This window comes from Alternaria arbusti (genome assembly GCF_024043155.1).
Source record: "Alternaria arbusti strain BMP 1465 chromosome Unknown scaffold_15, whole genome shotgun sequence".
NCBI classification, from domain to species: domain Eukaryota; kingdom Fungi; phylum Ascomycota; class Dothideomycetes; order Pleosporales; family Pleosporaceae; genus Alternaria; species Alternaria arbusti.
Window position 1 is genome coordinate 748,132 of NW_026249955.1, and position 11,972 is coordinate 760,103.

General features: G+C 53.2%; 4 protein-coding genes across 4 annotated transcripts; 1 reads left to right on the top strand and 3 right to left on the bottom strand.

The window, feature by feature from the left end:
- Positions 1–3,774: 3,774 nt before the first annotated feature.
- On the bottom strand, positions 3,775–4,865 carry J4E86_009099 (uncharacterized protein; the record flags this gene model as incomplete). Its single annotated transcript, XM_051449606.1, has 3 exons — positions 3,775–4,209; positions 4,266–4,604; positions 4,659–4,865. The coding sequence occupies 3 exons, from the start codon at positions 4,863–4,865 to the stop codon at positions 3,775–3,777; spliced, it is 981 nt and encodes a 326-aa protein (XP_051299460.1).
- An 867-nt stretch (positions 4,866–5,732) lies between these two features.
- On the top strand, positions 5,733–7,049 carry J4E86_009100 (uncharacterized protein; the record flags this gene model as incomplete). The annotated part of the gene is made up of 4 exons (XM_051449607.1): positions 5,733–6,000; positions 6,059–6,496; positions 6,551–6,705; positions 6,756–7,049. 4 exons carry the CDS (start codon positions 5,733–5,735, stop codon positions 7,047–7,049), a joined length of 1,155 nt encoding a protein of 384 aa, XP_051299461.1.
- Positions 7,050–7,702: 653 nt separating this feature from the next.
- Positions 7,703–8,877, bottom strand: J4E86_009101 (uncharacterized protein; the record flags this gene model as incomplete). The annotated part of the gene is made up of 3 exons (XM_051449608.1): positions 7,703–8,019; positions 8,079–8,567; positions 8,625–8,877. 3 exons carry the CDS (start codon positions 8,875–8,877, stop codon positions 7,703–7,705), a joined length of 1,059 nt encoding a protein of 352 aa, XP_051299462.1.
- A 1,255-nt stretch (positions 8,878–10,132) lies between these two features.
- Positions 10,133–11,064, bottom strand: J4E86_009102 (uncharacterized protein; the record flags this gene model as incomplete). Its single annotated transcript, XM_051449609.1, has 2 exons — positions 10,133–10,935; positions 11,025–11,064. 2 exons carry the CDS (start codon positions 11,062–11,064, stop codon positions 10,133–10,135), a joined length of 843 nt encoding a protein of 280 aa, XP_051299463.1.
- Positions 11,065–11,972: the final 908 nt, after the last annotated feature.

The following is an 11,972-nucleotide window of genomic DNA, read 5'->3' on the forward strand; positions in this document are numbered from 1 at the left end:
GTCGTTGATGATGAGATACAAGACTCTGCGACCAGGAACTATGAAGTTATACGTATTTTGACAGCACAGACACATCTCGATATTGCCTGTGCTTCTTCGGTACATTGTGAATCATTGAGAGTCGTTCGTATCATCGGTGGCCGAGATCGTCGTACCGGGGGAGTGGTAACGTGGTTTAGTAGTGACGACTGTTTGAAGATCTGGACTCGAAAACACCGCGCTATCTGTTGTCATTATGGCTGATAGTAACCCCCGAAAGAGAAAACAAACCGAGCCATTGACCTATCGAGGACTATCTTGTGTCTCGTCCACGAAAACCGTGAAGCAATCAGGGCTTATCGTCATGGCTATGCATACGTGTTTAGGCAACCTGAACTTCACAATGAGCAAGAGTAGTGTACGTGCACGGGAGATGGCGTCACGTTGGGCAGAACAGGTTGCAATAGCAGTGTTGACTTCATGGAAGATGGCACGAACGCCACAAAACGCAGTCGCTTGATGAACTATCGACAACTAAAAGAGGTCCCGTCATTGTAGCCTGCCCAGTCATAGGCCAGTGACTCCTATACTCCCTGCGCCAGTCTTTACCCATTACATCTGTAGCTTTACAGTCTCCACCCTTTCCGCCACCTTCGTCGCAAACTCCCCCGCAACATCCGCACACAGTGCCAGAAGAGGATTCTTCACCGCCGCCGCCTCCCCATCGACTAGCAAACCCGACAACAAGGCATCCCTTAGGCGTTCCAGGACCCGCTGGGCCTCCAACACTCGCTTCACTAGTAGCACCCGCACTACGGCCCGCCGGTCGGCGCCCCTGATCGGCAGTGTTCCGCAGCGTAGCGGCTCGTGCTCCTCGTCTATCACTGAAGTCCCACCTGTTGTACTTGATGACGATAACGATGAAGACGGTGGTGAAGATGCGCCACTGTCGCAACTTGGTGATGATGCCAGCGTCGGTGTCCAGAGGGAAGTGCCGCCCAGTTTGAGCGAAACAAGTGCTCGGTCGATAGCCTCACAGATGACGAGCGCAGTCGAAGGGCGCGTCGAACATGCGTTCGGGCACGCCATCGTGTTGCAGCAGCAGGTTATGAGCATTCTCGAGGTGGAGAGCGCGGCTGAGGTGGAGGCGATGGGTGAGGAGGAGGGCGAATACGAAGATGTAGATAGGTGATCGAGGAGGGTGGGCACGCAGTTGCATGACTTAGGCGAAAGAGAGATGTCGTCTGAGGGTTGCGGGAATTGTGGATGTGTTTGCTGCTGCGGAGGGACCACGTAGCCGCAGTTATCGAAGCCTTTGCTACTTGTGGTCGGCATTGGCGTGTTCGCATATTGCTGATCCGGATGATAGCATGGTTGATGACCGTCTGGGGTCAGCAAACCAAAGTACGGTAGCCCTTCGGCAAGAAGCATGGTCGAAGGATCGGACTGGTGCTGTTCATGCTCTCGTTGCTGCTGCTCCCATGGCGCTCCACAGAACCCCATGTCGAGAAGCTCGGGAGCAATGTGGAAATCGGGAGACATTGGGTAATAGCAATTGGCTGTTTGCTTGGGTGTGCCACATTGCGAACCGATGAAATCTGGCAGACCTTGCAGGAAATCGTCGTCTGAATGTCGATATGGCGAGAATTCCATCCGATCGGGGCTCGATAAGTCCGTAGATTGCGCCATGCCGGGAATGGTGGATGCGCTGGAGTCGGAGCTGGAACTGGAGCTGGAGCAGTTCTCTGAGGTGGATGCCAGGCTGAATGGAGCAAATGGCGACACCTCACCTGAGGTCGGAATGGTAATGCCGGTCTCCGTCATGGGCGTCAGATACCCTTTCTGGCTCGCAGTTGCGCTGGTAGTGATGCCGGTGGAGCTCTTGCTGTTGTTGCGAGTGCGCGGTCGCCCAGCTCGTCGCGCCGGGCTATAGACGCACTCTATGCCTTTCTTCGCACATCTGCGACATTTCGGGCGCTCTTGATCACATCGGATCTTGGAGTGTTGACAGCTATCACAGGCAAGGCGGTACTTGGTGGGTTTTGGGGCTGGCGCGCTGCTCTTGGCGCTGGAATCGTTGTCTTGCATACTTTATTCAACGTTGACGCTTGTTTCGGTAGCCAGAAGGCGATAGCGATGTTGCGATACATATACCGGCCATACTATCAGACCAGAGTATCCTGGGTGGGGCCGCTAAGAGCTGTTGATCTGGAGGGACTTCGGATCGGTTTCAGCTGATAACACGTACGCGCTGAGACTACCTCGAACTGCCTTGGTACTGTGATGGTATGCAAAAGCTTTGTGTGTGTGGATACACCTTTCAGGTAAGATCTCGCGATCTGGGGTGACTTCGGATAGACCCTAAGCGTTACTACCTTACGTGAACTAAGCATCCCAATCGGCTTAGCTGCAACAGACCCTTGCCAGTGGCCCACATCCGACATACACTCCAGGGCTCACCTGCTTCTTTACATAGTAAGTAAGACGGGCTCTCACTTCCGGCTTATACATAGGCCTTTTGGGTCGTACCATAGTACTGGTATTGTAAGAACATAGCGAGAGCTGATCGTGGTTACACTAAAGCACGGCTCGGAACGATGCATGTCATACATATCAGCACGAAAAACGGTGTAGCCTCCAACGTCCTCGGGATATATGTCATTTGCGTCCAAATCAATGCATATCATATGCCTGGGATATGGTATGGCTCGAGGCGATGCATGCAACAGTGTCGCTCGGCTCATCACCGGAGGTGCAGCATGCATCCAGATCGGGTACCGATTCTCCACTACCCTGGCGCCTTCGTTGACGACCAAAAGACTGCTGCGGAGTTCAACAGAGCAACGTCGTCGTATGAAAAGTCATCATACATCCCACGTTACCTAACACTATCGAAATTGACGCACTCTCAAGGCCCGTACCGCTAGATTGCGCTCGTGCTTCGTTCCTTCAACTTGGCAGCACCGCGTGGAGACTTGCGAACGGGGAAGGTGTTCTGAGAAGGGCCTTGTTCGGTTGCATCAAGAGCTTCTCAGAGATAAGATATACAATAGCCAAAGCCTCATAGAGTTCGGGCCGAAGTTTCGGTACGTTGAGCCAATTGGGTGCACGAGCAGGCTCTCGTGGAGACTGGCGGGCGAAGGGGACATATACAAAGGGCCGTTTTCGGCTGCACCCACAGCCTCGTCGTTCATACCAGCGCATACACACAGGGGCCCGATGTTTGACTCGCATGTTCAGGGTACATGAACCTGCTTTGGATGCTGATGATTTTCCGAGGACCCGCTCGTTGCGTGGGTAGTGGAGACTTGTTGTTTTAAGAGGCGAAGGCGCCCTGATCAACCCATTCGAAACGGACCGGTTCAACTCTTCTCGCACCTTCGATCGCAGGGCTTCAAACTGTTGGTCTTCTTGACTTAATCACGTGAAGTATTCGTCAAGGAAAGGATATTCGGGATGTGGATGGAGACATCGGCTATCACTACGACAGTAAGATTTGGCGTCTTACTCAGTGAACGAGAACAGCCGACTCGAATTGACTGCGGTTTGTGTATTTGCTACGTTGCTTCACTTTCCGGATAACCTTGAAGGTAATGCACATAGGAGACGTTTATGCTGACCCTTGATCTGGCTGGCCCTCACTTCATACTTAGCCCGCTGTCGTAAAGATTGGACTCATGTAAACCGCGAAATACTCACGCCTTCTGTAATTCCATTCACCACGCAAGTAGATGCTTGCCAAATATAGACTGGGTGAACACAAGAGTAGTTAAAGGCTTGAAATACAAGTACATCTCAGCCCAAGAATGGTTTTACCGCCTCAAGAGCTTGCTTGAAGTTGGAAACCTCATCGGGCGATATACCCAACTGCTCCTTAGTAATGAAAAGACCCTGTTCCTTAACATGCCCAAACCAGTCCGTCACTGCTTCACCAAACACAACACCTGTGACAGCCTCTTCTCCGGCCAGGCCAAACAAACTACCGATAACTTCTGGCTTACACTCCACGTATACGCCTTTCTTGCCTGAGACCTCTTCCCACTGCGAGAGCGCCTCTCCAAGGGACAGAACCTCGGTGCAGACACCGGCGTATTTACCATGCGTCAACTTGGGGTTCGCCAAGATTTGGCGCGCCCAAACACCTGGGTCTTTAGCCATGTCACCAGCCATGGGGTAAACGGTGGATGGAGTTGACGGGACCATCCAAACGTATTTCCCCGGCGCACTGGCCTAACGGACATTTGTTAGTCATGTTAACAAGCCGTGTGTTAAAGATGGTCACTTACCACTGGCTGTGGCTTCAACATGGGGAAGAAAGCAAAATTGGACGGATAGAAGCCAAACATGAGAAAGGTGGTCTTAGCCGCCAGCTCTGGCATGTTCTTCCGGATGTGATCGTCGACCTTGGCTTTGTAGTCGAAGTGAGGGACAGGGAATCTGCCTTTGGTGATTTCGTCTGCCGCAGGAAGTGTGCTCCAAATGTAATGCTCCAATGTCTTTACTTCAGCGGCCAATCTCGCGAGCATGATGCCATCGCGCTTCTCGATCTCACCGGCCTCAGACTGACTGGCGCCTTTGAAGAAAGGTTCCCACCACTGAGTCACGGCGAAGATGGCTTGCGCGCCCTTCCTCCATGTCAGTTCTTGGTCAAGACATCAGCGAAGACAATGAAGACTCACTGTGAAGGCTTTCCTAATAGACTCTTCATCGTCATAACTTCCTTGAACGACCTCCATGCCCTCCGCAGCAAGCTTCTGGGCCTTCTCTCCGCTCGGATTCCTGGTCACTGCGCGGATCTGCCAGTCACCAGACTTGAGCAACCCGCGAGCGATGGAGCCACCTTGGTTGCCAGTCGCACCGGTGATAACAGCTAGTTTCTTTGCCATAGCTGCTAAGTGATGTTGTATTCTCTGGAATGTGGCTGGAAAGGAGAATGAAAGAGGTTATGGAGCTCAATCCCGTGCAAAGTCTGTACGTTCCAGGATAAATCCTTCAAGTTGCACGGAGAGTATATGCCTATGGACAGAAACGACACCTCTTGAACGCACGCGAACTGCCGAAGACACAAGATCCGGCTTCAGCATACTATGCCATTCTCGGTGTTTGAGAAGGCCGGCCGAAGTAGTGTAGTGCCATCTTTGATCGATTCGATCCAGCGATTGAGCCTTCGGTGAGTAACGAAAACATTGGCATGGTACGCGATCGCAACTGCCGGTGGTGGACTATCGGGTGTGTACTCGCTGTTCAGGTACTCAAAATATCCCGCAGTGGGCTCGGCCCGAAGTTCCACAAATGCTCCGAGCCACGACACGCAACCGGCCACTGTGGGTCTTCGTGCATCACCGATGAGGGTCGCTCTCCCATGCTGTCCGCACGTGGATTGTAGACTAGAGATACTGTACTCGCGGTATTTCCCAGATTGCGAGTACAAAGTTAAGCCTACCTAGGTAAAGCAGCACCCTGGGTGAAGTATGCATGGATATAAGGCAGAAACGATGACGTCTCCAAGATAGCTGTGTGAGTTGATATGTTGGTGATCGTGGTTCATAGCTCGTACCACATCGAACATATGCCCCGGCTACCACAGTAGAGTAAGCAAAATGCGCCGACTTTTCGGTCTCTTCGGTTATCCGAGTCTAGATGGGGTCCCATGGCATCTATTATTACAGTAGCTAGACTGCTTTCAAAGAATCAATCGTCGTTTGCTTCTCATTATCCTCTGCTTTCAGTCAGTAGATACCTCATCAGTCACAATGTCGAGAACCGCCAGTACCTTGCTTTGCCGCGCTGCGCCAGCGCTCCGTCTCGCCGCACTGCAACCAGCTCGTTCACCATGCCTGCGCCGAGGATATGCTCAAGAAACACCGTTCCCGAAGCCACAGAAACTGAAGGGCGTCCTCAAGCCTTTGAAGCAATTCTTAGTTACACCCACAGTGGGCACCGAGTTCCCAGAGGCGAATCTCGTTCAGATGCTGAACGCACCCAACTCGGATGAGCTTCTCAGAGACCTCGCCATCACGAGTAAGCGCGCAAACTGCTACCTTCGAGAAGACAGAGCTGACGAATGTGTTCTCTCCAGTCGCGCGACGTGGAGTCGTCTTCTTCCGCAACCAGAACGACATGACCAACGATCTCCAGAAGCAGCTCATCCAACGTATGGGTGAGCTAGTGGGAAAGCCGAAGGAGTCGACCCTGCACATACACCCCGTACTCAACCCCAACACCCCGATGGGTGGCAACGACCTGCACATCAGCACCATCAACTCCCGTCAGCGAATCATGGCCCACGGCAAGGCCGTACCTCGTGACCTAGGAAATGTAAGACAGGCGCTTGAGTCGTGGCACAGCGACATCCAGTCCGAGCAGGTGCCTTCCGACTACACATGCTTGAGACTTGTGGAGCTACCCACCTGTGGAGGAGACACATTGTGGGCATCTGGATATGAGGTCTATGACCGCATTAGCGAGCCCATGCGGAAGATGCTTGAAGGGAAGACGGCAAACTACACCGCACCATGTAAGTCTGCCAGCTGCTAGCGAACTTCGTGCCCTCTAACAAGTCTCTCCGCAGTCTTCGAACGGATCATCAAGAACTCGAAGCTCCAGGTCTACACAGAGGCGCGTGGCCACCCTGAAAACACCGGTAACCCTCTGAAGGCCGTTCACCCGGTCATCCGCACAAACCCCGTCACTGGATGGAAGAGTGTCTTCTCCATTGGTGCATACGTACGTCTAGCTCCAGCATCCAAGCCATACATCCACTAACTAGACGGCAGCCCGAGTCTATCAACGGCCTGACTCGGCCAGAGAGCGACATGATCCTGAACTGGCTGATGGACATGGTACTCCGCAACCACGATCTGCAGTGCCGCTTCAGGTGGCAAGGTCCAAACGACATGGCCATCTGGGACAACCGCAGCATGGTACACAATGCGACCATGGACTACGACGACCACGGCAACCGCTTCGGATACCGCGTGTGCGGTATTGGAGAGAAGCCCTACTTCGACCCCAACAGCAAGTCGATGCGCGAGGCGTTGGCGGAGGAGGCGAAGGAGGAGTCTTCATGAGCGAATGATGTTTTCAGATAGTAATTCTGGTGGGAACGGCGTTTTGTCTTGTTAGTGTACGAAGGAAAAGCGGTGGGGTTCCATCCTTGTATGAAGTAATCTGATCTCTTTTGTTTCTTGTCCGAATCTGATGTCTACTTCGTGCAAATTTGGTTGTTTCTGTTGCCGTCACATCTGCCCTGTCCTATTGGCTGTTGCAAGGCCGCCAGTTGATGGATTGGATGTAAAAGTTGATGGGATGTTTGCCGCTCAATCTGCGACACCGCTGAAGTGACAGGAGAAGAGGCCGGTCTCGTGGGGCCGCCGCTGGAAGCTCGTAGTTCACGGCACGTGCGCGGTGGTAGCCAATAAGAGCGTGGTGCCCCGCTTGGAGATTTCGGCCCGAGTGGGTCAGGGGACGACTCCAAGTGCGAGAGCCTCATCGATCGCTCGTCATCGCACAGTACAGTATCGTGAGTACCTAGGTACCTGGGTGTCTACAACACCTTCTCTCTGCCCGGAACAACCCCGGATCTAACGTCATTACCTTATCATCGCATAGCACACGTGCAAGTACTCATGAGGATACGAAGGCACTCGGTAAGATCCGTTGCTTCGCCTTCTTCATCTAGCATTCAAGCGAGAACTGCAGTACACTATTCCATTATCGTCCGCTAAAGCCACGAAGAAGCACTGATACGTGTCTTCACGCTATCAGTAATTGTCTCCTCCAGCCCCATGAATCCCGGCCGGCCAAGTTCCTTCAACAGTGCTTCCGCTCTAGCTCGCGGTCCGATCTCCGCCAACGGGAAATCTAGACCCTCGAGCTTGTCTCGCGGCTTATAACCTGGGACTACTTTCGCGAAGATGTCGAAGAACTCGTTGATTGAGTAAGAGGAAGCGTAAGCAAAGATGCGTTCGTCGTTGACGGCTGGGTTGATCAAGCCGGCAACATGAAGACGAGCGACGTCCTGAACGTGGACGTAGTAAACTGCGCTAGTGTTAGCTGTTGTCTGCGCTGCACATTTGGAAAGAGCAGGGGTCACATACAACGCTGTACATGCTTGATGGAGTCGGTATCGCCGTCCAAGATCTGGAGCGGAATACGCGCTGTAGACGGAAAGCCCTGGTGGGCCACGTCTAGCGGACTGCCGTAGATAGTGCAAGGCAGCACTGCGTTGGCAGAGAAGTGCGGCTTGTTGTTCTTGATCCACTCCCAGAATGCCTGTTCGGCCGCGACCTTGGAAGCAAAGTACGCGATCATGAACTTATGCATCGGTGGAAGCGAATCTGGAATGTTCTTAGACAAGGCCAGCGTCTGCTCGTCATACTCATCCGCAGACACTGTGTCAGTCCCTCGATATGCTTGCAGCGAGCGGACCGCAGCTGAAGACGACGTCAGCACGAAGCGCTTCACGCTGGGCTCTTTGGCTGCGGCTTCCAAACAGCCCAGAGTTCCGGCCACTGTGGTTCGGAGTAATTCGTCGGGTGTGACACCCATGTCCCGTACTGATGCAACGTGCACAATTCCGGAGACACCTGGACGGTAAGACTTGTCAGTGATGAAACGGTGTTTTGTTTAGGCGGTGGGAATACCTGACACCGCGTCGTCGAACGCGCCGGGCTCTCTCATGTCCTTGACAGTCACGAGTTCAAACTTGTTATCGCCATACTGCTGTGAAAAACGATCTGCGAGCCATTGGTGCTTGCTGGCGTCGCGCACTGTGCCTCGCACCTTGTAGCCTTGCTGGAGAAGCTGGTCTGTGACGTGAGCGCCAACAAAACCGTTGGCCCCTGTTACAAGGACGATGGAGCCTGCGGCAATTGCGGGACTGTTGTAAGGAGCCATGTTGGGTGAATACAATACGAGGGTGTTGTAAGATTCTCAGCACTGAGATCAAGTCTGCGAAAGGTTTGGATAATGGGGTGATGGGGTGATGGGGTGATGGAGTGGTGCAAATAATCAGTTCATCTGCGTTGTTTGTACTTCCGAACACAGTCAGCCCGGTACCATCCAAGATCTTCGGCGCATTATTGGTGTTGAGCGTTTGAACGATGCTATACCTTATCGAGTTGTCGATATAGCACCGCTACCTGAGGATAAGCACTGTATCTTACTGGGCTGACGGGTACCCACCCCCTCGGGATCTTGACTCAGAACACACCGAGCTCGGTAGGTGACATCCGACACCCGACAGTGACAGGGCTCCCTGGCGAAGGTGACGCCATAAGATGTAACTGTCACGACTATACCGTCAGGACTGTTTCCACGATACTCGAATAACCAAACGAAGATGCATCGCGTTGACTGTGGATGTGCTTTTCTCGCTTTGCGAACGCTCGCGCGCGTTGAGGAATACACCACTTCATCGCAAGTACCACTCGAAACCGCATTCCAAGTCACCTCCGAGGCAGAACGACCTTGTCTCGCTGTACTGAGCTGCGAACGATGTCGCCAACAACGACTCCCACTCACTGCCGTCACCATCTTGTGCGCTCATCTGGTCGACTGGCTGTGTCGATTATGGCACCTTCATGAAGAGGCCGTCGCAGAAGCATCCACGGATGCCAGCAACGGCAACACCACGACTACAAGTACACCCCCGCCCAACACCAGCAACACTGTCGAGAGCCCGCATGCCAATCAGCCTTGGAAGTTTTCCCTCGGTAACTACGATCTCGCTGCCGACGAAGCCGATGCGCTCAGCAACGAACTGATGACGTTGCGCCTGACAGGCTTCTCAGCCGTCTTAGGTTCTCTCGAAGCCGCTCTCGTCACATCTGGATCCTCGTCGTCTACCGCATCTTCTCCCGATAAAGGGGCGAATGGAACGCCCAACGGGAAAGCGGCTTTTGCGCCAGCTTGTCTTGACCTCGTCCGCGCAAATCTCAGTCTAGTGCGCGCATGTATCGGCCGTCTCAAAGCGCGCTCACTGCTGAGCAACGGTGCGGCAGGCAATCTGTGTTAGCACTATACCCAAGAATAATGTGTTGAACCATTGGGAGAAAGCATTTCACATGCGCTCGGTATGATGTTCGTCTTCGAGACAAGAAGTTGAGGTACGTATGTATTCTCTCCTATTAACCTACAGCATCGTGGCTCCTCACTGAGCCAAATAGCCCCTATCACCAGTCAGCGCTTCATGGTTTCTCACGTAAAGATTGAACAATACATACCCATCCAGTACCAATGACTGACCAAACATGTAGCTGCTCATGGGCCCAGCCAAGAACACAACAGCATCAGCAACCTCTTCAGCATCTCCCAGCCGGCCTGCAGGCACACGCTCTCGCACGAGGTTATCGATGAAAGCCTTGGTCTGTTCCGAGGACGCGATGAGCGGCGACATGATGTACCCAGGGCAGAGCGCATTGATACGAATCTGCTGGGGTGCATACAGCACGCCCTCAGAACGTGTCAGACCGAGAATAGCATGTCGACCCGCTACATATGCACCAGCAGCGACTTGAGGGGGTGAAGCGGCAAAGGCATGCACTGAGCAGACATGCACGATACTGCCACGGCCATATCGCGAGTCGCGCGGCTCCTGCCGCAGCATTTGCCGTATCCCGGCCCGATGCCAGAGCCAGACACCAGTCACGTGTTCCTTGAGGTGGGTATCGAATGCGGCGGGTGCCGTGTCGGGACTGCCGCCCATGGGCCCACCGAAGCCGGCATTCAGAATGACGAAATCGATACGAGCGAAGCGTGACGCGGCTTGTTGAACGACAGCCTCGACGGACTCTTCCGTACTGCATGGAGTGGAGACACTCAGCACGTCTGTCACCTTGTACTGCGATGCTAGCGTCTGCGTTGTCTCTTGCAGTCCAGCCTCGTTGGTGTCGACAAGGGCAAATTGTTTAACACCATTGCGGGCCAGCGAGTATGCGGCGCTCTGGCCGAAGCCTGCAACGCAGTATTAGCCTTCTATCTCCTTTGCTACAGACTTTTTGCAAGCCACAATAATGCAAAGATAGTAACAAACAAAAACGTACCAGATCCGGCTTCTGTGATTAGTGCAACTCCCGAAAGCATTCTCGATATGGTGATCTTCGTGGCTAATTTTCATCCCATGGTTCTTGACGTTGTTTTATCGTGATCATGCAATACCCTCGGTGCTTTCTGACTCGGCGTGTTCAAAAACGCACCGAGTTGATTGCTTTCGCCCCCAAATCTGGATCCTAGCGCGGAGTTGTGTGGAGAGGCATGAGGCGGAGAACGAAAAACCCCGGCATGGGTATCTAAATTTGAAGCGTCCAATAGGGAGCGACCAGCGCTCTTAAGAATCCGAAAGCGAAGGACGTGCGTTATGCTCCACGTCGGGGCTCTCCGATTGTCTGTTTACAGGTTACTACGTCTCTTACCTTCTCAACGATCGTGCACATGCAAAAGGTATCCGCTCCAAAGCTCTATACCATGTAGTTCTTGCGGACAGCAACACCCCAACAGCAATACGACCGCCCCACTACCCAGCCCACGGACCGCGATCGCTCAATGTTGCTGCGATGCACCCACGCGGCCCCTTGCGAAGGCCAAGTTTGGAGCATGAAGCCTCAGACTGTATAGTTCTCCATGACGCCTTCGCATGAGTATCGCTAAGGTTGGAGCAAAGACTGTATCCTCTCGTCAGACGCAGAATATGAAGCACTCAACTTCTTGGTCTGAATATGCGACCTGGGCACACAAGCACTTGGGGTTTCCTGTGCGCTTGGCGATGATCGTTGTAGGTGGGTTGTGATGTCGAGATCGAAGAAGAGCTCGTATAGCTGGTAAGGCAGTCATCGTATCTGAACACTAGAGTGCAGTTTCCGTGGGAGCGCACCACTGCAGGTATGAAAGCGTCCGGCTTCGTTTTTCTCAATCAAAATTCCAAGTCGACTTCTCTTAGCCGACACAGCTGGCTCATCATGCTTCGCGGTCGGCTGTAAGCTCGGCGCGCTTTC